At 45.7% G+C, this 26,609-nt stretch overlaps 1 protein-coding gene across 1 annotated transcript; it reads right to left on the bottom strand.

The window, feature by feature from the left end:
- Positions 1-1,086: 1,086 nt before the first annotated feature.
- Positions 1,087-25,430, bottom strand: LOC311000847 (regulator of nonsense transcripts 1-like). The gene is made up of 24 exons (XM_083991709.1): positions 25,102-25,430; positions 24,339-24,475; positions 22,962-23,051; positions 21,650-21,817; positions 21,357-21,537; positions 20,630-20,791; positions 20,185-20,269; positions 18,725-18,823; positions 9,892-10,000; positions 9,590-9,749; positions 9,251-9,369; positions 8,920-9,084; positions 7,661-7,775; positions 7,311-7,454; positions 6,957-7,170; positions 6,496-6,613; positions 6,218-6,374; positions 5,916-6,058; positions 5,649-5,823; positions 5,308-5,389; positions 4,894-5,055; positions 4,495-4,766; positions 4,063-4,185; positions 1,087-3,616 (listed from the first exon to the last, which is right to left on the bottom strand). The coding sequence occupies exons 1-23, from the start codon at positions 25,276-25,278 to the stop codon at positions 4,066-4,068; spliced, it is 3,354 nt and encodes a 1,117-aa protein (XP_083847835.1). The 5' UTR covers positions 25,279-25,430; the 3' UTR covers positions 1,087-3,616; positions 4,063-4,065.
- Positions 25,431-26,609: the final 1,179 nt, after the last annotated feature.

Raw genomic sequence — 26,609 nt, forward strand, 5'->3', positions numbered from 1 at the left:
AATTAAAGCATTTTATACATTTCATTGAAAGAGTTTGTTCCACAAACAAACTCAGGACCCCAAACTCTGAATTTTCTAATTAAGACTAATTGAATGTAACCCAGCAACACTTACCCCATTTCCATGTAAACCCTTATCGAGTCTGTTCTCGGGCAGTAATTGCACCCACACACCGCTCCCTCTCCCTCTCCCTCTCTCTGCCTGTCCCGGTCCCTCTCCTCTTTCTCTCCCTCTGAACCACCAGATGCTGAGACTCCTGCTGTATTCTCCAGGGGGGGCAGGTTTTTTACTGCAAGGCGCCAAACACAGCCTGCTGCAACCTGCAAAGTGTCAGCACCGTCCTGTCCTGGTCAACCAGTGGTGGTGGTGGGGGGAGGTCTTGCCGACCGACCGACCAACCTCTGCGGAGAGCTGGGGTAGTAGTCACAGCCCGGACGCTCCGGAGCGGCGGCGGAGCTCGACGACTGAAGTGATCGCGGTCCCGTCTGTGTCCATTGTCAGAGCCGAGGGAGCAGCGGCCGCTCTCTGCCTTCTTCTCCTTCCCCTCCCGTCCTCTTCTCTCGGCTCGTCTCGGTGGTCACGGCTCTCTGCCCACACCCCCCTCCTCCTCTACAGATTTCAGCCCTTCATCCAGCTCGCATTCAACAGTGGGACAGAGCCGACGGTAGAGTACCACCTGCTGGCTCCGCGGGCTTCGAGCACCGGCTTACAGCTGGGCAAAGCTACTGAAGCAGCGAAACTGTGTCAACCTGCGTGCAGCCAATGAACCTGCATGTGTGCATAGCTACTGCAACCTGGATCTTATAGGTCTGCGTGGAGACCTTAATGAAACACCGTCCCGGAGGAAAAGTCACGACCTAAAAAAATAAATAAAAGACCTACTCAGAGACACACTACAGCACATCCAGGCCCTATAAGACAACATACATGTATACACCATCAATTTAGGTGTAGCTGCATGTGGTTCTGTCCTGCGATCGTGACGTGGGAGAGGAAAAAGAGAAGTAACAGTGAAATCAAGCTTAAGGAGAAAAAAGGAAGCAAACTTTAATGTCCCAAGATCATCAGGAGGATTTTTTGTGAGCATTATTTTTCAAAACTACCAACATCAATTAGTGGAAAGAAAAACAAAATGGTGCAGCCATGTGGCCAAATTTTTCAGTTCAGTTTTAAAACAGCAATAAGCCAAATAAAGATCAACATAGAAAAAAAAATGTATTGAGAAAAACATCCAAATCAAAAAAATTACCCTCCCGTCATAGGACATGCAAAAAGTACGTCTTTGTTAAGTTAAGAATGAGGTGGTCAGGTTCAGGTGTTATGTTTTCCAGTTAGATCTAAATATGTCAATGATGTTGTGCATCTAACTAATACAGGTAGTTACTTATCCAGTTAGTGTCACAGAAATACAGAGTGCAAACAGGTTACCGACTTCTCTACACACACACAATTCCTACATAAAGGAGATATAAATATGAGTCTGGTGCCCTGCACAGGATGGGGCTGCCTCACATCCACATCTGGAGTTGGACACAAACTGTCATCAGTTTGATGTCGATTAGCAACATTAAAAAACACTTGGTACCAACTTGTGGACACAAGTTAAACCTTTGCGGTTGGTTTTGTCTCCATGGCTCTGAGAGCTTTTTTTTTTTACCAGGTCCTTTCTGCAACCGAGACTAACTTCTTCATGGAGATGGGAGCATGAGGGCATTTTAACTATTTGAAACCGATTTTTAGGGCCATGCATTTCAATAATGTGAAATCCAGTGGCTTTGATCACAAGGAAACCTACAGTAGGGTTAGTACAATGTGCAAGTACACTGGAAACAGATTAACAGAGGATTCAAGTGTAAAACCACACAAGTGTCAGTCTAAACTAAACGATGTGGGATGAACTTACAAAACATGCAGAATATTGAAACTCAGACACAAAGTTCACATAATAGAATAAACCAACTACTCCGTCCTTCACATGATGCAATACTATTTGTGAGAAATTTACTACTCTAAAAGCCCAACACTTTAGAACAAAAAAAATAAATAAATAAACTAGAGCAAGAAAACATGAGGCATTTTAGGACTCAGGTTCTACCTTACAGTACATTAACATTACTCTTGAGTTATGTCTTAATAAATTAAAGATGTCCTTGTATCAGTCAACGTAAACAGTCCAACGTGGTGAAATCCACGGTCAGGTTTCTCTTCGACACCTCTGCTCTCAGACGGGGCCTCAGAAGTTTTCATCATCCTCTGTAGTGAGTAGTGTTCAGGTACTCTTTGAGTTCATTATTTCTCTTGCTTCACTTCACTGCACTTCATCGGTTACATTGTACATAGATGATCTAACTGTTTGCATGTTTTCTTGATACATGACTTTAGGGCAAGGGTCTTTGGGGAGTACTGCCCTCTAGATTTGGCTTATTTGATGCTTTTAGGTACCATGTATACGGTCAAGATGATACCTATCTGCTAGCTTTAGTGGCTTCGGGGGGCAGCAGAACTGAATGAAAACTTCATTCGTTTATAAGCTGGTTATGGTGCTTTCACTTTCACTCTTTTGCACGCCTAAAGAGATACACTTAGAAGAGCAAAAACAAAATTGTCTCCTTCTATTCGGATCTTTGGAGCCGTCGTCCTCAGATCTGGAGACAAAGATGTTTTTCTTTTACGTTTATGTTTTTAAAGAGCTAATTCCACCACTTGTTCTTTGCGGACCACCTTGAGAAAGACCTGCCTTGAAAGACGGCCCACTTTACTAGCATACGTCACTGAAAACCTCAATTAAAACAGCCTTTATTTAGAAAACTTTCCAACTCAAAGCTGAGAAAGAAAAGCGAATGATCTGTGGCTGTGTAATCCTCGAATATTATCTCAACTCTGTGAGGCACAACACCACAAGCACTTTTGAGTTCACGCGAACAGCCAGTGTTCTTACACTCCTCTCTCCTGGATGCTTAGATGTGATCAAATGCAGAGCCTTGATTCAAGCTTTGAGTTTAAAAAAGTTGCCATGTCAACTGCTTCAAGAGTTGTGTCCCCTTTTGTTTTCTCTCTCTCCCTCTCTCTCTCTCCAAGTCACAGAGGACGTCCTGTTGAGTTAGCTTGGAGGACTTCTGTGTGAGACACCTCTTCTTCTCCATCTTTCTCAGCTTTTGGAGCAAGATTCTCAACCATACCGCCTGGAGATCCCGCAGGGTTTAGGGGCGCACGGGGGACAAGATGACACAGTCTCCCCCTCTCCCTGCTCCAGAATCAGTTGGACCTTCCACCCGCCTCGACCTGTCCAAGGTCTCGCCTCTCCAACTGCGCTGCTCCGCCGCCGCCGTAGCCGCCGCCAGCTTTCTACTTCGCCATGTCTTTGCATGTGAGCAGCGGTGCCTTCTCTCCTCCCGCTCTCTTCTCTTGCTCTCTTCCTGTCCAGCTCTACTCCCACTTTTGCTCTCACTCTTGTGATTGGTTGGTTTCTCACGGTCTCTCTCCTGTTACTTTCACACAGTGGTGCTTCGGTTGTAGCAGTGGAAAACGGGTATCCATGTTTGTTCTTTTTTGTTATTACCCAGATTAAAATACCGATGAACTAAGCTTCACACAGGCCTAGCTCCTTTTCAGCAACCTGTAAGAATAAAGAATACAAATGCATGAATATATGTTAGATTTCAGGAATAATACAATTAAAGCAATAATGAGATCATTCAGGAAAATAAGATAATTAACTCAGTTGAGAATTAGATGAGAAGGTTGCTCAGACTCTACAACACATTGATATGTTGTTTAGGGCTACAGCTACAGTAAATAAATAAATTTGCATTTTTTGTAATTGAATGATTGAAACTACGCGAGTCATCGTTTCATCCCAATTCTTGTTTGTTTAATCTGTAGAAAAACCAAAGTGTAAACATGACCAGTTTTGTTCTAAGCTAAGCTAGCTGCCTTCTGGCTCCAGTTTCATTACTTCTCAGGTAATTCTCAGCAGCTAAACATTTGAGCAGATTCTCCTCAAACAGCAGACAAGGCCTTTAACTTTAGAGCGTCAGCAAAGTTCACAGTGGAATTTCTTACAGTCTAGTACTGGGACAGTCCAGTCACACCACCGTGTTGGTAGGCCCGCTCCCCCTGGTAGGTGGAGTCCTGGGACAAAGCCACATCAATCTGGGACTTGAACTCGTCTCCTAGGTAACTGTCCTATAATGGGACAAACAGAAAGCAAAAGAGACCAGTCAACATTTATTCCCTCACTTCTTTCCAGGCAGAAAAGGAGTAAATGCTTTTAAACAAGATGAAGTCTTTACTTGAAGAGGAAATTGGACAGGACGTTGGAATATGCTATAATGTGCAGACAGCCCTGACATGAAGTATTAATTGCTGTGAATAAACACACTGCAAACAGCTTGCCTAATAAAGTGCACCCAGTTAGCAAGTCCTAAAATCTCATGGATGCTTAAATTTATGATACAGATTTATTTCCAATAAATGACAGTAGGACTAACAAACCTGGGAGAGTTCAGGCTGGGAGAGCCCGGGCTGGCTCATCTGTGACGGCTGGCTCATGTTGATGTAGCCCTGTGTCAGCGGCCCCTGGGAGAAGGGCTGAGAGCCCAGGTCCTGGCTGGCCTGGCTGCCGCTCATATGTCCTCCGTGCCCGCGCTCCCCTCCTCCGTTCCCTCCACCGTGGTTCCCCATGTTGCCGCGGTTCCTTTGACGACCACCTCGAGTCCCGCCTCCTCCTCCGCTGCCGGCCTTGCCCTTCATGCCTCCACCACGACCTGGGAGAAAGAAAAGTCAGGTGTCACAGTTCAGACAAGAGCATAAAAGCTTTGACTGAAAAACCACCTAGGGCCTCTGAGAACCACGCAGCTGGAAAGGTCTCTGAGAGTTTTATGTGTTTCTCACCTGCTGTGGGGCCGTTGACCTGCCCCATGAACCCAGAGGGAGGTATGGGAGGCATCACAAGGTTGAAGGGGATGGGGATGTTCATGGAGGTCATCGGATTGGGGCCCGTGCCAATCATGCCGATCTGGTCATGGGTCTGGAAATACATGTTGGACATGCGCCCTGCAGTGGGAAAACAAAAACTAATTAATTTTACTTCCTTTTGAATGATGCAGCGGTGTGCGAAGCTAGTATTGTAACATGACGGTACACATGGCTATTGGTTTGTATTTTTGATACTTTAGAAAGTTGAGTCAACCTGTCTGCAATAACAAAACAGTGTATGTCCTTAGTAATGAGGATTACTGGAAAGAAAATTTCAAATATAAAAAATAATTACATAAATAAGTAAGTGTGTTTTTCAACATGACTCACCGTTGCTGCTGCGGTCATAAACAGATCCAGGTATGAGGGCCTCCCTGGCATCATACATGGCAGTACTCATGAATCGACCCCCCTGTAAAAATAAAAATGTGACTTTCAGTGACAATTCTTTTTAGACCACTGCTTATTAATTCTTGTGCACACAATGGTGAATTACTTTGTTTTCCTCTAAGTTGGTACAGATGAAAAGTGCATGGGTCATTTCTGAAATGCATCCTACAGATACCTCACTGGGGAAATAAACTTGTGGCCCAGTTAGGAAACCCTGATTTAAGCACTCTATATGCTTAGTGTGTTAAATACACAGGGACATAGACACACACACAACTCACAGGATTGATGGTGTTGACCAGCTTGCGTGGTTTGCTGAATTGCATGAGGCTCTCCCTCAAGTTGTTGAGGGGGCCTTCGACCAGGACCTTCTGCTCCTTGTAGTAGTTCAGCAGGTGGTTCCACAGCGGCTGCTTGGACAGGGCCTTAGGGTTTCCCACAATGATCACACCATACCTGTGTGACCAAGGCAGAAGATGATTGTTAACAAAACACCTAATGACTGAGAGTTAACATTCGTTAGTGGTCGTAACGGCCGCTGCCTTCACCTGGCTCTGGTGAGCGCCACGTTTAGACGCCGGGGATCATTAAGGAAGCCGATGCCTTGGTGCTCATTGGCCCTCACACAGGACAAGATGATGAAGTCTTTCTCTCTGCCCTGAAAGGCATCCACACTGGCAATCTCCACCTCCTACCGAAAGAATGGAGAGAAATTAATAGGAAAATCTGACCAATGATTTAGGAATACACATTTACTAGTGGTGGGAAATTATTTGGTTGTGATTTCTTTACAAAAGTTTAAAGTATTTTATTAAGTATTTTAAACTGAAGAAAATATTTGCCACTCTACCTGATAGAGCTTGGTATGGAGGGAGCCACTGAACTGCATGTACTGGACCAGGTACGACCTTTGTCCTTCATAGGGGGTTATGATGCCGATCTGGTCGGGTTTTGCTCCAGCCTTCAACAACCGTGTGGTTATTTTCTCCACATTAGCTGCCTCAGTCCTGTATGAACAAGGAGGCTTGTTACATGATGGATAATGTTTTTTTAAGTACTTTAAAAAGCTAAACAAAGTAAAACGCCTATAACAAATTGGGGCGGCGCAATAGGCAAGAAATCTCAAACCTGTTGAGGTAGGATGTTCCGGAGCTGGCAATTTCCTCTTGACCTTGCGTGACGTAAAAGAACATGGGTTTGTCGGGCTGAGGCCACTGGAAATCGAAGCCTTTCTTCACACGGTCAGCTATGGAAAGAGTAAACAAACATGTATGACTCAGTACACTGACTATTGTGTACATGAAAGGAGGAATCTTGGCAGGATAAGCTTCAGAGCATCTGTGATACACCTGCTTCAAAGACCATTGAAATACAGGTACAGCCGGCCAGGCGATGCTTCACATCATGACAGTAAAGTCCTTTTTCCCAGCGTCTGTGTGTGGACCAAGAACAAGCTGCGCTCTGAAGCATGAGCAGGAATTTATAGGCCACTTTCTAAGACTTTCCTATTTCAGACTCAGTCTGAAATAGGAAAGTCATATCTGAGCATCACATAATTAGATTTTAACAAAAGTTTATTCCCATCTTACCAGCAGTGACTCCGTTCTGCAGAGAGCCTTCATAGAAGATGTTGGAGGGGAAGGCGCTGAGGGCCGGGTGCATGCGGTACTGGACCTGCAGACGGATTGGCCGGATGCCCAGAACCACCAGACGCTCAAACAGAGACTGAGACAGACCTGCTTTAGCTGCCTTTTTACACATCACCACAGGACCCAGCTGGCAGTGATCACCCACCAAAATCAACTAGAAAAAAGAAAAAACACATCAAGTTATTTATGAGAATAAAAAATAGATATTTATGGAGACTAGAACACCCTATGACTGCGGAATAACAACATTTTAAGTAGACAGCTGATGCCATTAAAGGTTTCAAAAACTCTAACCTGCTTGGCCCCCAGGACCACGGGCACCATGCACTCGGGTTCAGTTGCCTGGGTGCTCTCATCGATCAGGATCGAGCGGAACTGCATCTTGGCCAGACGAGGATCTCCAGCTCCAACACAGGTACAACAGATCACATCAGCATTCTAGGAAAGAGAGAAGCAGACATGTTGAAGAGCTGTTTTGTAAAACCAGTATCACATACTCATTTTAGGGGCTCTGAATAGATAAGAAGAGAACAATTTACTAATTGAAAGTAATTATCAAGCCTTAGCTGGTACACAGTGCTGAAGCAGCCCCGTCAGAAACAGGAAGACATGGAGTGGGTCTTCAGCAAGACCAGTCTTCATACCATTAGCAGCTCCCTCTCAGCAGTGCGTCTCAGAGCTCGGTAGCGCTTCTCATCTGAGGAGGACAGTTCACCAGTCTCATCCTTCAGCTGCTGGAGCTTCTGAAGTTCTGGCATACTGCAGGTTTGAATGATTACAGCAGAGATCAGAGTTCTGCTTTAGAGCAAAGACCAGTATCTGTAATAATTAATTATTTTAATTAAGATTTTTTGTACTTTCCATTTTCCTTTAAAGGTTCAGTGTGTAAAAATTGGCAGGGTTTATTGGCAAAATCTGAATATACTACCCATGAATATATTTGAATAAGTGTATAATCGCTATAAAATAAAATTTGTTTGGTTTTTCGTAGCCTTATAATTATTCTTTTATATATACACATATAGCATTGCTCCATGTTCCTGAAATACGTTGTCCCAGTTGTGGTAAACACGTTTTTTTTTCCTCAGAGGCCACCGTCACTTTGCCGAAGGGAGGGGTGAGTGCGAGTGGGTGAGCGCAGCAAACTAGAATCTGAAGACTAGATATCACGGTTTTACCCCCATATTACACACTGGACCTTTAAAGCTTCAGTTGGTAACAATTATTCAGTCATATTTGCTGGAACCGTCACTATATTCTAATGGTCAGACATTAAATGAGTAACTTAAGACAAAATCCAACTCCTCTGGCTCCACCCACAGCCTGTAATCGTATTTGCCGAAATCTACCGCGACCGACGATTCTCCACCAGTCAGGTAGAGGGAGCAGGAGGAGCAGCCAATCGCCACTCCTACACGTCGGACGAAAGTGAAAGTAAAGTCCGCGACTTGGTCGGAAATTTCAAGACAACACACCGTCAGCTCCCTCTTTTCACCTCTGTCACCCCCCCCTCCCTCCACACACGCAGACACACACAAGAAGAGTGTGTTTCATGGTGAGAGAGAGGTGTGATCGTTGTGGAGTCTCCGGTTGCTATGGAAACGGTACGTCTTCTGTGGTTGCGTGTATGGCTACTTTGTGTGTGTGCGCCTGCACGTGTGTGTCTCTGTGTGCAGGGGGCGCTTTCACTTTCATCAACTTACCAACTGGAGCTTTAACCTAATTCCAAACCAGTGATTCGTTCACAGGAAACTGATCCTATTTGAAATTTAAAATACTCATGGGCCTAAATGGTCCCGTGATAACTACTAAAAAACTTGTGCTCAAAGTTTTACCACAAAAGCGAAGTGAGTCTTTACAGTAATATCTTGTTATCTTGTTATTTCTTATTGACATGTTCTACCTGTCCATGTTCCGGGTCTGGTTGTGCAAAGCCAGGAAGGACACAGGTGAGTCGATGGCTTCCCTGCTCTTGGCACACAGCCTCACCACCTTGAGTCCTGTCTGGTGGATCTTCTCTGTCAGCTGGTCCACAGCAATGTTACTGGGGGCACACACCAACACCGGCCTAACGGGGACAAAAGTTACAGTCTAAGAGAGCACAACACACAGCCAAGCAAACATTCAGGAACAGTACTGGTCAATACATTCTTATTGATTTTGAAGTGATAAAATACCCGCCAATGGAAACAAATATTTTTGCACATTCAAAAGAAAGTGAAAACTTGTCTCACCCGTTGCCCTGTCTAGCCAGGTGGTAGACGATGGTGGCAGAGGTAACCGTCTTCCCCGTGCCAGGAGGACCCTGGATGAGACTGAGGGGACGCTGCAGCACTGTCTTCACAGCGTACACCTTAATAACAACAAACAACACTGACATCACTGAGGGGACAATAATTAAGAAGTTTGACAAACTATTAACTGTAAACTATAACATAATATGGTGATATGTATAACCTCAGTCTTCACACTCATCTCGGCCTTATTGATTTCTGGATGATCACTGGCATCATTTTTCTGATGATATATTACCAAAGTAGAACCAATGAAAACAATTCAGCTGTGTAACTCACCTGAGAGTGGTTAAGGTCAGGCAGACCTTGAGCGGTGAAGCGTTTGGGCAGCTGACACTTGATGACCACATCTTCTACCTCATGTCCCAGCAGTTTGTGGTAGATGTAACCAGACACTGAAGTCTCATCCACAGCAAACGTCTTCAGGGCACTCTGCATCCTGGATGATGGAAACAGGAATATTTGGACATGGTTGTCAAACAGGATAAATGAAAAAGAGCTAGATGACTATCTTTTATTCTTTTTTAACAAAAATAAAGAGGTAGACGTCACATCGCGAGAAAGACATTTCTTGTGAATACCTGTCAAAGGAAGTGGACTTCCACACAAAGTCGACCTGAAAGTTGTGTGGGATTTCAACCGGAGCCCCGGCACTGCTCCTCAGCTCTATGGCGATCTCGTCACCGTAGTCTGGCGCAGTAGTCAAGGAAGATTTATTTATTTGCGATTGAGTTCAGAAATAGGTGTATCTTTCTTTTTGCTGTTTGCCTTTAATTGATAGGATAGTGATAGAAAAGAAAAGATTATGATGAAGATTTCATTCTGTGGGTAATGGGGGCGGGACTAGATAAGCTTTTGCTTCTCCCGCTTTCCCTTTCGGCCATGTGTATTGTATTATTTGAACTAAGATGAAGTGTGATGATGATTTAATTGACATGCCCGAAATAAACAAATAAACAAAATAAATAAATAAATAAATAGTTGAGAGACAGGAAATGACAGGAAATGGGGAAGCAGAGAGAGGGCGCACCGAACCAGATTTGGGATTCGAACCCTGCAAGGACTGTAGCTTCTACATATGGGGCACCTGCTCAACCCACTGAGCTATGGGGCGCCCCTATGTTTGGTAAAACCTACCTGAATATCAGTGCACCATTTAGAAAATCTAAACTTCTTCTTTCTTTCTTCTTCCAAGGAAGTCATACTTCCCATGGGCGAAAACTCACCAAACTCTGCAGAAACGTCCAACACCATGCCAGATTCACTCAACTCCAAGGACACGTGCCCCCCGTCCTAGGGGGTGCACAATAAGCGTTTAAATTTAAAAACTTAAAAAAAATTCCTAGCAAACCAAAGGTAGTTGCTACAGTTTTGAAACTTCACCACAATGTAGATCAGATACTGCTGAAACTTTTGTCCACTTAAACTTATTACAAATTATGAAGTCCATCACTCTGTTCTCTTTCATAATATTTCGTTCGATGTCTCACTATGGGATGCACGCCTCGCTGCAGCCCTCAGAAGCATTTATCTCATTACGCCAATCCTGATTGGCTGGTGAACGTGTCCGTCCGCCACAGGTAGTCCCACCTACCTTAAATAGCTCATGCGGACGGCACCACCCTCATTCAAACACCTCTTCTCACTCGGAGCATATCTCGCGTCCAGGGCTAGCTAGCTTAACTGTCCATAGACGGATCTTATTTAGCTTCTGTCGCTGGGCGCTACTAGCTTAGGACATTTTTCTGCTTCGTCGGTCACACCAGATCGAACCCAGTGCTTTCCTGCCCTCCACGGCTTGGTCAGCACTGCTCTCGACGCCCCACCACGGCTACTCGAGCACCGGGCATTAGCACACCAGCTAATTCTCGGCTTCTTCACGGTTAGCACACCAGCTAACTGCCTCGGCTCCCTGCCTGCACACCAGCTCGCACGGAATGGAGGATAAAACCCCTCACACCAGAGGGCACGGAGACTCCGGAGCCAGACTCTGTCGCTGCGGGAATAAGATATCGAGCATGGATCCACACCAGGTCTGCTCGTGCTGTCTTGGGCTGGAACACGCCCGGGCGGCTATCGAGGTCCCCGGCTCGTGTCAACACTGTGCGGTGTTCACCATCAAGAGTCTCTGCAGACGACTAGCCCGCCAGGCTAGCCTGTCTGGACATGACCCCTATCTCTCTTCCGACGGCGCCGCCGTCGAGGGCGGAGAGGAGGTGGGGGTCGCTGCGGTGGCGACACCGGAGGCTAGCGCCAGCTGGGGCTCCCAGCTCGAGCTAGCCGCGGTTCCCCCGCTGGAGGAAGACGTCCTGGATTTGGACTATGGGGAAGATGATGATGGCGCCTTGGATCTCCTCATATCAGAGGATGAAGAAGAGGATGACATCTTCATCACGCCGGCTCAGGCTGCAAAGCCCGCGGCTTCCGTCGACTCTCGGGATGGAGACGAGAGTAGCACACCAGCTTCTCCCTCCCCCAGCTCGGACATGCTCGACGTGTGCAAACGCGCTGCTGCCCGGCTGGGCATCCCCTGGCCCGCTGTCGTAGCTGAGACCACCAGATCACGCTACGAGGGGAAGAAATTGCCCTTGGCCAAGAGCGCGACGAAGCAACTTCTCCCCGTCTTCCCGGAGCTGCTGGAGGAGGTGGCGCGCTCATGGAGAGACCGCCCCTACAGCAGCCGGAGCCCGGTTCCCGGGGCCTCGTCCCTCGACTGTGAGGCGATGGAGAGCCTGGGTCTGCTCCGCATGCCTCCGATGGAGCCACTTGTTGCAGCTCACCTTCACCCCCAGCTGTCAGCGGTGTCCTCCCGGAGCCCCAGCCTGCCGTCCAAGTCCGACCGTTTTCAGTCAGCCCTGACTGAGAAGGCGTACAAGGCGGCGGCGCTCTCGGCCAGAGCGCTCAATGTCCTCTCGCTGCTCACGGCTTACCAGGCTGAGTTGTGCGAGGATGTTGTGCAAACTCAGGACCCAGCTGCGTGGGAGGAGATACCGGTCATCACCGACCTGTGTCTCCGTGTCCAACGCTGCGCGGTCCAGGCCACGGGAAGAGCGATGGGGACCATGGTTCTGCAGGAGCGAGCGCGGTGGCTCAACCTCGCCAGCCTGTCAGACAGAGAGAAGGACGACGTCCTAGACATGCCCATTGTCCCGGAGGGGATTTTTGGTTCCGCCCTAGCATCGATGCAACAACGGTGTGAAGCCAAAAAGAAGGAAGACGAAGCTCTCAAGCTCCGCCTCCCTCGCAAGCCCCCAGCTCCCTCTCCACCTGCGCAGCGTAAATCCTTCGCGCAGGCTGCTTCCCAGGTTTCGCAGTTCAAAATACCGAAACATCCGAAGCCTCAGCCCGCCCCGCCGCCCGTGCCCGGTCGGCCCGGCTGGTTCAAGAAGCCCTCGGCCCCAGCTACAGCTCCGCCGGCACAGCCCGCGCAAGCTACCAGCCACCAGGCCAGGAAGAAGAAGAGAGCGGCCTGACCGCCCCTCTCGTCACCGGTGATGCAGCTGGAAGTTCCCCGTTCTCCAGCTCCACCTGTTTGGCTTCCGAGCGTGCACTCCGGGGCCCCCCACGCCCCCATCTCCCAGCTGCCACGGACCGTGCCAGAGCAGACCGGGAGAGACGGACATCTGACGGCAGAGGGTTCAGCGGTTGCCCCTCTCCCATGTCCACAAGCACGCACACACACACAAGTTTTCACAAAGAAAATAAAATGTGTCCCGCTGTCGCATCCAGGCCGAGTGCCGAGGGCGCAGCTAATAAAAGCCAAAACTATAAAAATAAACAGCGCGGTGGCGGCACCTGCTGTCCCACCCCCGGGGAAAGCCGCGGCTTTTCCCGGGGTGAGGGCAGTGAGGTCCCCGTCACTGCGTTGTCCTCCCGGGCCAAAGTGCACAGCACCGCCCAGAGGCCATGTCAGTTTTCCACCACGAGAGGGCGCCACCGCACCGCGGTTGGGACCTCTCATGGTGGAAGAGCTGCAGCGTGTCTCACCTCTCTGCCGCAGGTGGCAGAGGTGGGCTGCGCTCGCAGCTTCGCCCTGGGTGTTGAAGACGATTTTGAGGGGTTACAGGCTGCAGTTTGCCGCTGTTCCCCCTCGATTCGCCGGCATAATACACTCCCAGGCTCAGGGAGAGTCAGCTCGTGTTTTGCAAGAGGAAATCCTCTCACTGTTAAACAAAGGAGCAATCTGTGTCGTTCCTCCCGCACAGTGTCAGAGCGGCTTTTACTCCAGGTACTTTCTGGTCCCAAAACGGGGGGGGAGTGGTATTCGCCCTATCCTGGATCTACGTGCACTGAACAAATTTCTCAGGAAATACAAGTTCAGGATGCTCACACACGCATCCCTGCTGCGCCTGGTGCGACAGAACGATTGGTTCACTTCTGTCGATCTGAAAGACGCGTATTTCCACATTCCAATATATCCTCCCCACAGAAAGTATCTGAGGTTCGCTTTCCAGGGGACGTGCTACGAGTACCGCGTGCTCCCATTCGGTCTGTCTTTAAGCCCGAGGGTGTTCGTCCGGTGCACGGAAGCGGCGATAGCTCCGCTGAGACAGCAGGGCATTCGCTTGGCCACATATCTGGACGATTGGCTGCTTTTGGCACAATCGAGGCAGGAGGCCATGGCGCATACGCGTATTCTCACACGGCACCTATTAGACCTGGGTTTTGTGATAAACGCGGAAAAGAGCATGCTGTGCCCGACACAGGACATAATCTTTCTGGGATTATCCCTGGACTCGGTGATTTTCACGGCGCGCCTCTCGGCGGAGCGAGTGAGAGCTTTCAGAGCATGTCTCGCGCTTTTCCATCCAGGCAAATCTGTTCAATTCAGATTGTGTCTTCGATTACTCGGACTGATGGCGTCAGCCATTCTCGTGGTTCGTCTCGGTCGCCTCCACATGAGGGAATTCCAGCTCTGGGTGGCCTCATGCGGGCTGGATCCCGTGCGTCATGGCGCACGGAGAGTGTTGGTTACGCCGGGGTGCGTCAGGGCACTCCGCCACTGGCGAGCCCCGTCGTTTCTGACCCGCGGGGTGCCCATGGGCTCTGTCCTGTCCAGGAAGGTGGTCACTACGGACGCCAGCCTGACAGGGTGGGGCGGAATTCACGAGGGCCGGTCAGTGAGGGGCCGCTGGAGTGTGGACCTCCAGCGGTCTCACATAAATTTTCTGGAACTTTCAGCGGTGTTCCTCTCCCTGAAACACTTCCTTCCGTCTCTCATGGGCCATCATGTCCTGGTGAGGACGGACAATACGACGACGGTAGCGTACATCAACCGCCAAGGGGGGTTGCGCTCTCGTCAGTTGCACATGCTGGCACGCAGACTGATCCTGTGGAGCTGCGGTCGTCTCCTCTCCCTGAGGGCGACGCACGTCCCGGGAGCTCTGAACACGGGCGCAGACCTGTTGTCCAGGGGCGCGCCGGTATACGGGGAGTGGACTCTGCACCCAGAGATTGTGGAACAGATATGGGCCCGTTATGGTCGGGCCGCGGTGGATCTGTTCGCGTCAAGAGGAAACGCGCAGTGCGCGCTGTTTTACTCTCTGCGCAACCTGGATGCTCCCCTCGGCATAGACGCACTAGCGCACGTCTGGCCGCACGAGCTTCTTTACGCGTTCCCTCCCCTGGCCCTGATACCCCCCACTCTATCCAGAGTGAGGGACCACGGCCACGCGCTGATTCTGATAGCTCCGCATTGGCCTGCAATGCATTGGCTGGCGGAGATATATCGGTTGCTGTGCGCGCAACCTTGGCAGCTCCCGCTGCGCAGGGACCTGTTATCGCAGGGGGGGGGGACGGTTTTCCACCCGCACCCAGAACGCCTGGCGCTGTGGGTTTGGCCCCTGAGTGGTTCAATTTGTCAGCTGTGGGACTCCCACAGCGTGTGATTTCCACTATACAAAGTGCTCGAGCCTCTTCCACTAGGTCTCTGTATGACTGTAAGTGGAGAGTGTTTGAGGACTGGTGTCACAGAAATGGCCACGTTCCTTTTCAGTGTCCAGTAGGTGTGATATTGTCATTCTTACAGGACCTGATTGACAAACGAAAAGCCTTCTCCACAGTTAAAGTGTACTTGGCAGCTATAGCCGCCTGTCACGTGGGGTTTGGGAAACAAACAGCGAGCCAGCACCCGCTGGTTTGCCGTTTTATGAAGGGAGCGCGCAGGCTTCTCCCCGTGTCCAGACCGCTGGTGCCACCATGGGATCTGGCTGTGGTTCTGGAGGGGCTCAAGGGTCCTCCTTTTGAGCCGCTGGGGGGAGCAGGCTTGAAACACCTGTCTCTCAAGACAGTGTTGTTACTGGCTCTGGCTTCGGCTAAACGGGTTAGTGACATCCATGCGCTTTCGGTGCATCCATCATGCACTCAGCTTTTCCCGGGGGATGTGAGGATGATTTTGAAGCCCAACCCGGCCTTTGTGCCTAAGGTAGTGGGCTCATGTTCTCCTATTGACCTCGTGGCCTTTGCTGCCTCACCTGGAGAGCAGCGGTCACATGCGTTATGTCCAGTCCGTGCGGTGCGCACTTACATGGACAGGACTAAGGGTTTCAGGAGGAGCGATCAGCTGTTTGTCTCCTGGGCTAATCCTCATAAGGGGAAACCTGTCACAAAGCAGCGCCTGTCCCACTGGGTCGTGGAGGCGATTGCTTTGGCTTATACGAGTCAGGGTTTGCAGACACCTGCGGGTCTGCGGGCGCACTCAACTCGGGGCTTGGCCGCATCCTGGGCCTTATTCAGGGGAGTTTCTGTTCAGGACATCTGTGCTGCAGCGAGTTGGTCCTCGCCTCTCACTTTTGTCCGTTTTTATATGCTGGACGTCTCCGCTCCGTGCGTGGCACGCGCGGTTTTGCTGTCCTGATTGGAACAGAGTACCTTTTCCCTGTGGGTTGGTGGACGCTCGATAAGCTTGTCTGGCAATACGGGAGCAACCATATCCCATAGTGAGACATCGAACGAAATATTATGAAAGAGAACTTTAGGTTATTTACATAACCCCGGTTCTCTGAGTAATATGAGTGAGATGTCTCACCAGACTACCCTTCTTGCTTGGGCGAGTGAGAAGAGGTGCTTATCTTGAATGAGGGTGGTGCCGTCCGCATGAGCTATTTAAGGTAGGTGGGACTACCTGTGGCGGACGGACACGTTCACCAGCCAATCAGGATTGGCGTAATGAGATAAATGCTTCTGAGGGCTGCAGCGAGGCGTGCATCCCATAGTGAGACATCTCACTCATATTACTCAGAGAACCGGGGTTATGTAAATAACCTAAAGTTTTTTTCTATAACTGTAAAACTTTTAAAATGTATCTCCTCCCACAATTTTTGCTCAATTGTCACCAAACTTGCTACAGAGCATCTCCAGACTGTCCTCCACAAAACTTGTTTCTCGGATTCTTGATGCAAAAATTGAGCCTACAGTGCATGAAAACGTTTGACTGTAAACACTACTGTAAACATATACCATCAAATTCTTGATAAATACATTTTCAATCTTCCTGAAAAAAAATGAGAATATTCTGGAGTCATGGTTGATGAAGTTTGGCAAATATCAGAATTTTATCTCAAAAACTGAATTTTTGAGAATATTTTGAATTCTACTCTCATGGGAACAACTGCAGTCAGTCAATGTAAGAGTGACATTTTTAAACATCAGATTTTCTCTTATGAAGCAAAACACTTATCATTAAAAACAAATCACCAACATTTCCAGTCTAGATGCAATTTATGTATTAACAGATTTTTGTTTAGATAACAGGATTTCTGACATTTTGACCATTTTTGAAATCTGCCTTTACAACAGCTGCCCGGACACTGACTCCCTGAGTCTATTTGAGAAGACACACACCATGTCTCACTTCCAAATAATTAGCTCAGTGAGTGAAGCGCTGGTTTGTGGTGCGAGGGGATGTGGGTTCAAGACCCAGCAAGGGTGATGATGATAATGACACATCAAATTGCCAGAATCCTCATGGTGACATCCCAGCAAGCCTCTAAATGAAAAAAAAAAACAAATAGCTTGGACCGGACCATGGGCGAAAACTCACAAAATTTTGCACAAAGGTCTAGTTAAACATCAGATTTTCTCTTATGAAGCAAAACACTTATAGTTAAAAACAAATCACCAACATTTCCATGCTGTCAAGATAGAATTGATGTATTATAACAGAATTTCTGACATTTTGACGATTTTTAAATCTGGCTTGACAACAGCTGCCCGGCCTGAGGTCTCACTACCAGCCAATTAGCTCAGCGAGTTAGGAGCTGGTTCTTGGTGTCAGAGATTGTGAGTTCGAGACCCAGCAAGGGTGATGATGATGATGACAGATCAAAATGTCAGATGTCCTCAACATGAAACACAAGACAATAGTCCTGATAGTTGCATCACACAGCAAGCCTCTAAATTAAAAAAAAAAAAAAAAGCTTGGACCAGACCGTGGGCGAAAGCTCACCAAACTTTGCACAAAGGTCCAGTCTCATGTTCTTCTTTCTTCTTCCAAGGAAATCATACTTCCCATGGGCGAAAGCTCACCAAACCGTCCGACCCCATGCCAGATTTACTCGACTCCAAGGACTCCAAGATGCAATTTATGTATTATCAGATTTTTGTTTAGATAACAGAATTTCTGACATTTTGACAGTTTTTGAAATCTGCCATGACAACTGCTGCCTGGTCTCTGACTCCCTGAGTCTATTTGAGAAGTCACACATCATGTCTCACTTCCAGACAGTTGGCTCAGTGAGTAAGGAGCTGGTTCTTGATGTCTGAGGATGTGGGTTCAAGACCCAGGAAGTGAGATAATGATACATCAAAATTCCTGCTGTTCTTTGTGAAACAAATGTACAAATTTTTAGAGTCATGGTAGATGATGTTTGACAAAAACATATCAGAATTTTACGTCAAAAACTGATTTTTTTTTTTTACAGTGGTTTCAAATCTGCCTGCACGACAGTGAATGGCTTACCCAATTTGTGAAGCCACTGTTGAACTGCCACTTGCCAATTAGCTCAGTGCAATAGACAAAGGTCTTTAGTTCCAGATATTGTGGGTTCGAGCCTCAACTGGTGCAAATTGAACATTATAAGGTCAACTGTCTTGTCTTCCTATTCTCCTTTTTGTTGCTCAGAATTTGCCTAAATTTGCCAAAATTAGCCCGGACCCGACCCATCGCTGCACAGCAGCTATAATCTATATATAGACTTTAACTCCAAAACCAAAAGGGGGCTGTGGTGGGAAGACACAAGTTTGTCAGTGTTGTTGTAGTTGTCTACAGCTACCACTAGATGTTACTAAAGACCAGTATTTCACTAGAGGGACATGATGAGCAAGTAAACGAAGAGAGACCCAAGTGTCTGTTTCAAACACATACAGTGTGTAGTATATAGATACAATGCCGATTGTTACAGCTGTAAAGGATACTGTCAGGGACTTTGATGACATGTCCAATGCCTTTCCATGGAGGGGCCAGGTCTCCTTTGTACCTCAGGCAAATTTCATCTCCCTGCATCAGTCGCATATCTAGAAGACAGTGGACACAACAGACATAAAAACTATAATTAAATTATATCATATATATTATCATTATATTTAATTTTAATTAGGGCTGCCAAAGCAATAATAACGACTAAACACAAATTACTTTGAACACCACTAATTGTTTTGATGTGCTATTTACGCAAGTTCTATAATACATCCATGGCGGCAATGCAGCAGCAATGTGTGGGTGGCAAGTGGAAACAAACCTCAGAAATTGATAATGAAACGGCTCTTTTGAACGGCAAGTTCAGCTTCAAAGTCCTGCCAGATAGTTCTCTCCACAAGACCAAAGTAATTTGCATTTACTGTCAATGTGTGTTTCCACACAGGCAATGTTCAAGTTGGCCAAGTTGAACTTTGGGGCCGAGTGCAGTGCGATTGGGTCAGTTAGATCACAGCAGTCGCTCTGGGGTGCGCACCAAAACGGGAACCGTCCTGGAGGGGTGGTCTCGGCGCAGCTTCAGTTGAACTCTGGTGCGGTTTGTTTATGTTAACGCAGCCGGACCTCGATCTGCACCAACTGCCTGGTGAAGGCCACAAGTATGAGCTAAAAACGCTACCGCAGCCGCACTTCATTTTCAATGTCAGAATTGAATTTGCAGAGAGTGGTCAATACAACCGATATAAAATTAAATGAGCAGCGCTACAAATAACCTGCATACTTATGTGCTGCGTACATGTGTCTGCATTGTTCAAGTTTAGTGTTAATACTCAATTATACAATCCGGAGTTATGTGAACGTTACATACTACACATCTTTTTCCGGTCAGTCGTCATGGAAACATGACTCGCTGCCAGTAGTGCAGCGTTTGGACCAGAGTAAAAACAAGTATGTGTGAACAACATGAACCATACTAGCTGAAAAATGAAACAATGTATCATTTTCACATGCATGTGTGAAAACAAGTACGTCGAATCTCAAATATCAGATGCTGGACAAGCTGCCTGACGCAGAGAGCCCTACTCCTCCTCAGCAAGAGCAGACCACGCTGATAGTTTGCAACAGAGATGGATGAACAACTGTGCAACCAATCCATCTCAGAGATTATTCTGGGGGATATTCTGGACAGTATTTGTGCTCGTTTCGGATTCTTGCAATAATAATAATAATAATAAACTTATATTTGCATATAGCAAACAGATTTGTCCACTCCCATGTTGATAACAATATTATAAAATAATAACTCAAAAGAATCATGAGAGAAAGCCACATTTGTAGATATTTAAATTATTATTAATATTTGTCCTATTTGACACTTTGCAATCAGTGTGTCAGTATAACATGAAAATGTTCAGTCAGACAAAACACAATATTGATACAATTCACACAAAACTTCCAATACCTGAATCCGTCTTTGGAAGAGTGAAATATGCAATCCTCTTTTTATTCAGCCCCAAGTCCCATCTGACTGTGATGTTGTCCTGAGTCTGTTTGGAAGGAACATTAAATTATACATATATTCAATTATACATTCAACATTTAAAGCTGAAGAAACCATTTGAAAGTTAAAATTATCCAGACAAAAAAAAAAAAAAAGTACAGTATTTGCTTTAAAATCTCAATGGGAAATGTGAATAATGACTGACTTTTATCTCCATCATTAGAAAATTAACCAAATTCAACAACAACTGAAAAAAAAGTATTGATTATTTGATTTACATTAGATTAATTAATTAATAAATAATCAAATTTGAAAATTGCACGAATAATTAACTACATTTATTATACAAATATCTACAAACATTGCCATTTTTTCCTATTCAAAATTTTCTTAGGTTTTTGTTTACCTGGGACTCTTTGAGTTTCTTGTCGTAATCAGCTTCCAGCTTAACAAGAGGACCAAAGATGTTCTGGTACTGATAGGCATCCTCATATCGCAGCAAGACGTGTTGGGGCTCCTCATCCACACCAGGCTTTTCCAGGTCCTCCAAGGTCGCAGTGGGATTTTCCTGCCGGAACAAAACACGCACAAGATAAAAGATTGAAATATGGATAGAGAGGCAAATTAGAGCAGAAAGCCACAACTCTCTTGTTCTACCTCCCTCCTGGACAAGAGTAAAGAAAGATCATGTGACTGCTTTCTCAGTACAATTCTTCGCTTTTTTGGCCACTCAATAATGATGGGTGATTATTAGTGATCATGGCCATTATCCAGAGGAAGAGCAGCTACAATACTGGCTTGGAAACATGTGTTGCTCAGTGAGATGTCACAGCAAAAGCAAACATGTGAATAGAGTAATTAATTATGGCTGAATTCGAACCTAGCTACTTAGGTTTTGTTCTTCTGGTGTTGTGCATGTTGGCTCACTGTCATACTGTCATTCATTCATTCTTCAGCATTGGTTAACATTAACAAAGCACTGCTGTCACAGAAAGGAAATACAGAAAAAAGGGGTTAGCACAGTTTTATAAAGCAGGAAACTACAATAAAAGATCAGGTTGAAGTTATGTTGGTTTAGAGTACTCAAGTAGTACAGAGGCAGGAGTGTGCAAGGGCAGATGCATAAACAGTACCTTCCAGAGCTCCTCCAGCTTGTTGATCTGCTGAGCGGTGATCTGGCGGGCCCTGAGCTGCTCCTGCTCTGACGGGATTTTGACCAGCCAGGACAGGAAGCAGCGGTCCTGAATGAGAGGCTGCCACTGTGAGCTGTCCCAGTTGATGTCTTTCAGGCTGCTCTGGCTGGCACATGGCTGCCTGTGTTACAACCAAAACAAAAACATGAAAAAAAAGTTCTGAATTCCCTTTCCCTGACCCCCATCAGTGGGGAGTTCAGAGTGCACAGTCAGCTGTATGAATTTGGCGTTACCTGCACAGCAACACCACTACTGAGTCAGCCTTGGCGGGGATGAAACCCAGCAGGAAGACATTACGACAGCCACAGTTGTAACACTCCAGTACTGTTTCCCCCAGAGGGCCGTCTTTATGCAGGGTCACCTCCTTGGACTTTGCTCTCACCAGGTGGTTTACAATGTGGCTGAAAGTGAAGAGAAAAATAATTAAAGCTCCATCTGGAGGAAGCACAACAGACCACAGTCTTGTATACATCAAGGGCATTTACACAAGCGACATGTCCTTAAACCTCCAGTGGAATCAACATGTCTGGGTGATTTTCATGTTATTCAGTCAGGCTGAAACTAACTGCATTCACAAGAGAAGTCTGAAATCTTTCAGATGCTAACAGAATAAATCATTAAAACATATGATCCAAGGGGCAATCATCCTTTCAACAGGCTTTCAACATGCCTGTTCTTGTGTTACGTCATCAACAACTGTGACGACATCTCCTCATTGTTTCATTTCACTACCTTTCATATGCTTTTTGCCAGTATTGCCACAAAGTTACTGTTCAAACTGTAGCACATTGTGAACCAAATCATCATAGACAACATTTCTAGAATTTGAAGAAATTAACAAGATCTGGTCAATGTTTTTTTTTGCTGTTGTGTATTTAGTTCTAAGTCAATTCTACCTTGATTATATCTAATAAATAAAACAATCGGCTGTTTTAAATTAAGATTTCAAAGAAAATACGTAACTTTATTTTGGACTCAAATACCTTAATATTAGCTTTAGAGGCCCATGACAGTCAACAGACATATAACTATTCATCTGTCAGCTGCCATCACTCTGTACAATGATTCTACTCATGGAAATGGGCAGATCTTTTTCATACTGCGCTATACTACGGTACTGTAGTATAATATATTAACACTATTGTACATTGGATATTCAGCACACAATAGAGCAATCAGTTTACTTCTGCTTTACATTTTCTATTTCTATACATTTTATTAATTATTAATTAATTATCATATTATTTTGTTTTTATACTTTTTTTCTGTGTTTAGTCAATTTAGTCATTAGCCTGGGTCATTGTTTCCAATATTGATATCCTGTTTCTCTCTCTCTCCATCAATCCAGCCATCCCTTCATCCATCACAAAACAATCCCTGTCCATTTCTAACTGAAGCTTCCAAAAGACTTCTTGTTACAGTCACTCTATAGTGCACTCTTGCTATGATGATAGCGCACCTGTAAAATGATGCTCTCTCTTAGTTCATTTAACAGAGTATTAGCAGGGAGGATCAATAAAAAGCTGAGAAGCCAGTGTGTCTTACCTGCCGGATGTGTTTCCACGGCCATTACAAAACCACTTCTTGCTGGTATTGCAGTAGACCACACAGGCTGGATCATGAATCCCACAATAACTAAAATAAAAGAAGAAGAAAGTCAAAATTTAAAAGAAAGATAAACATCACCATTACTAAAATCTAGTCTATGTCTCAGAACAGAGCAAGCACAAAAATATAATTTATGACAAATTCTCAAAACACACTCAAAACTAAGATCAACGAGAAAGAGAAATCTATCTTTGAGCAGTTTCATAGATAACTACAGCAAGTACATGGTAAATACTCTTTTTTTTCATTTTCATGACAAAATAAGTTAGAGTGACTATTAGTAGCGTAGAGAGATGTTATATAAAATGTTAATTCAAAATATTTAAAAAACTGTCAAGAATTGTGAGATTTGACAGTTCTGCTTCCTTATATTCCCTGGGGTGAAGTATGTTCCAAAATGTAACAGCATGTTGCTGAAGGGTATCAAAATGTAGATTAAAAAAATACTGGCGAGAAGAGGGTGGCACATTAGCAGAGAAAACTGAACTCCTAATTCTCTGTCCAACAGAATTTTGCTTTCATTGCCAAGATTCAGAAAAAAAGTATTAAACATATTTGACACTGCTATTGATTTGCAGGTGAAATATATTCATAGCATTTATAGCATTAGCATATCATGTTTATAGAAACAAATTGAGTAGTTATCCCACTAAGCAATCCTGAATGTTCTCGCACGTCAGGCACTCTCAGCTGGACTTATTAAGCACAGCCAAACTGACAAACATGAGCTGTGAGTATGAGAACAGAGGAAACCGGATCAATCATGATTTACATCAGTCATGATGCAGAACGTTCTGATAATTTGGCTCATGTGTCATCTGTAGATTGTGCTAATTAATGCGTGTGCATCTGTAGGTAGGCGAGAGTGTTGCCAGTAGAGTAAACCACTTGAAGTGAAGCGGCTGGGATGGACAGACACCAGCATACCAAGTACAGACATGTTCAATCAGAGGCTAAAAATGACAGAAACGTCTTCAATTATCTTTAATTGTGCTGAAATTTGAGATGTATTTGAATGGTTGTATTAAGTTACTGCAAAAAATGATTATCATATATTACTATGTAGCTTCAAATATCAACAAATAAAAAAAATGCACATGGACAGGGGCCTACAGCCAACTGACACTGCAAGCAAAGACGCGGCCTGTATGAACATACCCATAACAAAAACACCCATCATTTAGTGCAGACAGACAATACATGCAATAAAATAAAACCAAAACCATATAATATGTCCTGAATGAAATAAAAACCAACATGTGATTATTTTCACTGTGATGACTACCAGTGCACCAGTCACACTTGGTCTTTTACCTGCAGGCGTGTACAGGAAGGTCCTTGGTGTAGTAGGTGTCCTCCTCATCCTCCTCAAAGTTCAGCTCCGCCAGAAGCTGGCTGGCCTTCACTACTGGGTCGTCTCCATTCTGCAGGACCCCATCCGGACCATTAATCTGAACACACAGGAGAATTATATATTAATACAGTATATGAATTTAAACTTTATGTCAAAACTGAACTTAATCACTGAAGAATCATGGATTGTGCTAAAATGAGAAAGCCAAACATACAGCTCATATCTTGAATGATTATATTTCACTAACAGTCCAACTTGCAGACTGCACATCAACAAATGGTTGGCTGACAGCAATATATCACACTGACAGCATCTAACTAATGGTGTCCACTGACCTGTATGATTGTGGCTGTCAATGGACACTACAAGTAGTTAGTGCATATAAGTGCTAGTGCTAATAAATATGCTCATCAGTGGATGGTCTGCAATATTGGCAAATCCCTGACTCTCCTCAGTAACATTGCAATAAAGTCCTGAATATTTACATGCTAGCCGTGTCAGCATGCTAACTGGGCGAGCTACTTTAGCCAGCGTGCTAGCCAATTAGCGGGATAAAAGCATGGTGACAGATGGGAGGCGTCGCTGCGAGCTAACCGGGAGGTAGCCAGCCAGCCAGCGAGCGATGCTGTCAGCTAACGGGTCAGCTAATTCGTGTCCCGACAACACACAGTAGAGGACATATTTTTGACACCGAGCCGCCGGGGATAACCACCCACCACGCACCTGGCCGTCGAGCTGGCTCTGGGTCTGGCCTTGGGTCTGGGTCTGGGTCTGGCTCGGCAGGGTGAAATCGGTGAAGTCGTACTCGGAGCCCTGGGTGTCCGCTCCCAGCAGCTCGGCTTCCTCCGTGTCCAGGAACGTGAGAGTCTGCGAGCTGGGCCCGTACGCCTCGACGCTCATGGTTGTGGCTTCTCACCCACGGTGCTTCAGTCGTATCCGAGTAATCCACAGGCGACTGCCGTTCCGGGGAGAAAATGAATAACGGAGGCAGACTATCGATGGGAAAATGACAAACAGTGGTGGAGAGATACAGAGCCTGCCTCGGCTGCTGCGGCTGCGTACCGTTTATCTCCTCCCCTCCTCCTGCTCGTATCCTAGGCTACTCCACTTCCACTTGTCTCCTACAGGAAGTCACCTGGAGGGAGCGAGGGAAGGGGAGGAGACACGTGGACAGAAATGGGACACTCGGCTGCTTATTATGGTCACAGAAGTCCTCTATTAAAAACTCAGAAAGTTTATTATGCAACAGAGTCAAATCTTAACTAACAAGCAGCATTTGAGAGCGTTTATTTTTAATCAGGTTGTTTACGGGGACACTGCTGGTTGATAAACTGTATCAATATGCATATAGATTTTTAGATAAATCTTGTCTTTTTACCCATAGTGGGAAGAACATTACACCGACTGAATGGGTTCTATGCAGCTATAGGCGTTTATTGATCATGCTATTAAAATACCCCCTGGAAAAAGCCTATTATTCTACCTTAGACCTATTAAACCATAGATTATTCTTGTCTTTTTATTATTCTTTGTCCAGCTATAGACTCCCTGAACAATTTTGAATTGCATTTTTGTTAACTATTTATATAGCTAGTTATTTTTTTAATAATATATGATGCACCACTGGAACCTTCTTCTTGTTTACCATCGGCTGAGAACCTATAACAGGTCAGATCCGCTGTGAAGTTCTCATAAATAGGCTACTGGTGCTTATATTAGGGAAGTGGTAAAATGACTGGACTATACCAATATATTTTTTAATGTTCTAGGAACACTGTGATCCTCCCGTCTTTCCTGCACTGACCCGTCTAGTCAGAACAAGTTCAGCAGGTATGTTTAACCATGATGTACAACACCCACTATTACTGTAATTCGCCCTGCAGAGGAATCCGAAACTCAATGAATTATTAAACTGAACCGAAACACCACAGATGGCAACATTGTGGCTGGATTCTTGAGAAAACTCTGAAATTCTTACTTTTGTCAGTGAGTGGAGACTGAACATTTAACAGGTCTCAAAGAGACAGAACCTTTTCACCGTGACAGTTCAACTTGAATGAGGAACTGTCATTCTGCCATGGCAAAAAAAAATCAATGGCATTCTTGACTGACAGAGTTTGCCATCGGGATCTGAATTCAGTGAATTCAGCTCAGTGAGATGAAGCAGATGAAGTTGACCTGACATCAGTCAAGAGATCTGTCACAGCTGAGCCCATCCTCATCTTCTCCAA

The sequence above is a fragment of the Trachurus trachurus genome (assembly GCF_905171665.1).
Source record: "Trachurus trachurus genome assembly, chromosome: 17".
NCBI classification, from domain to species: Eukaryota; Metazoa; Chordata; class Actinopteri; order Carangiformes; family Carangidae; genus Trachurus; species Trachurus trachurus.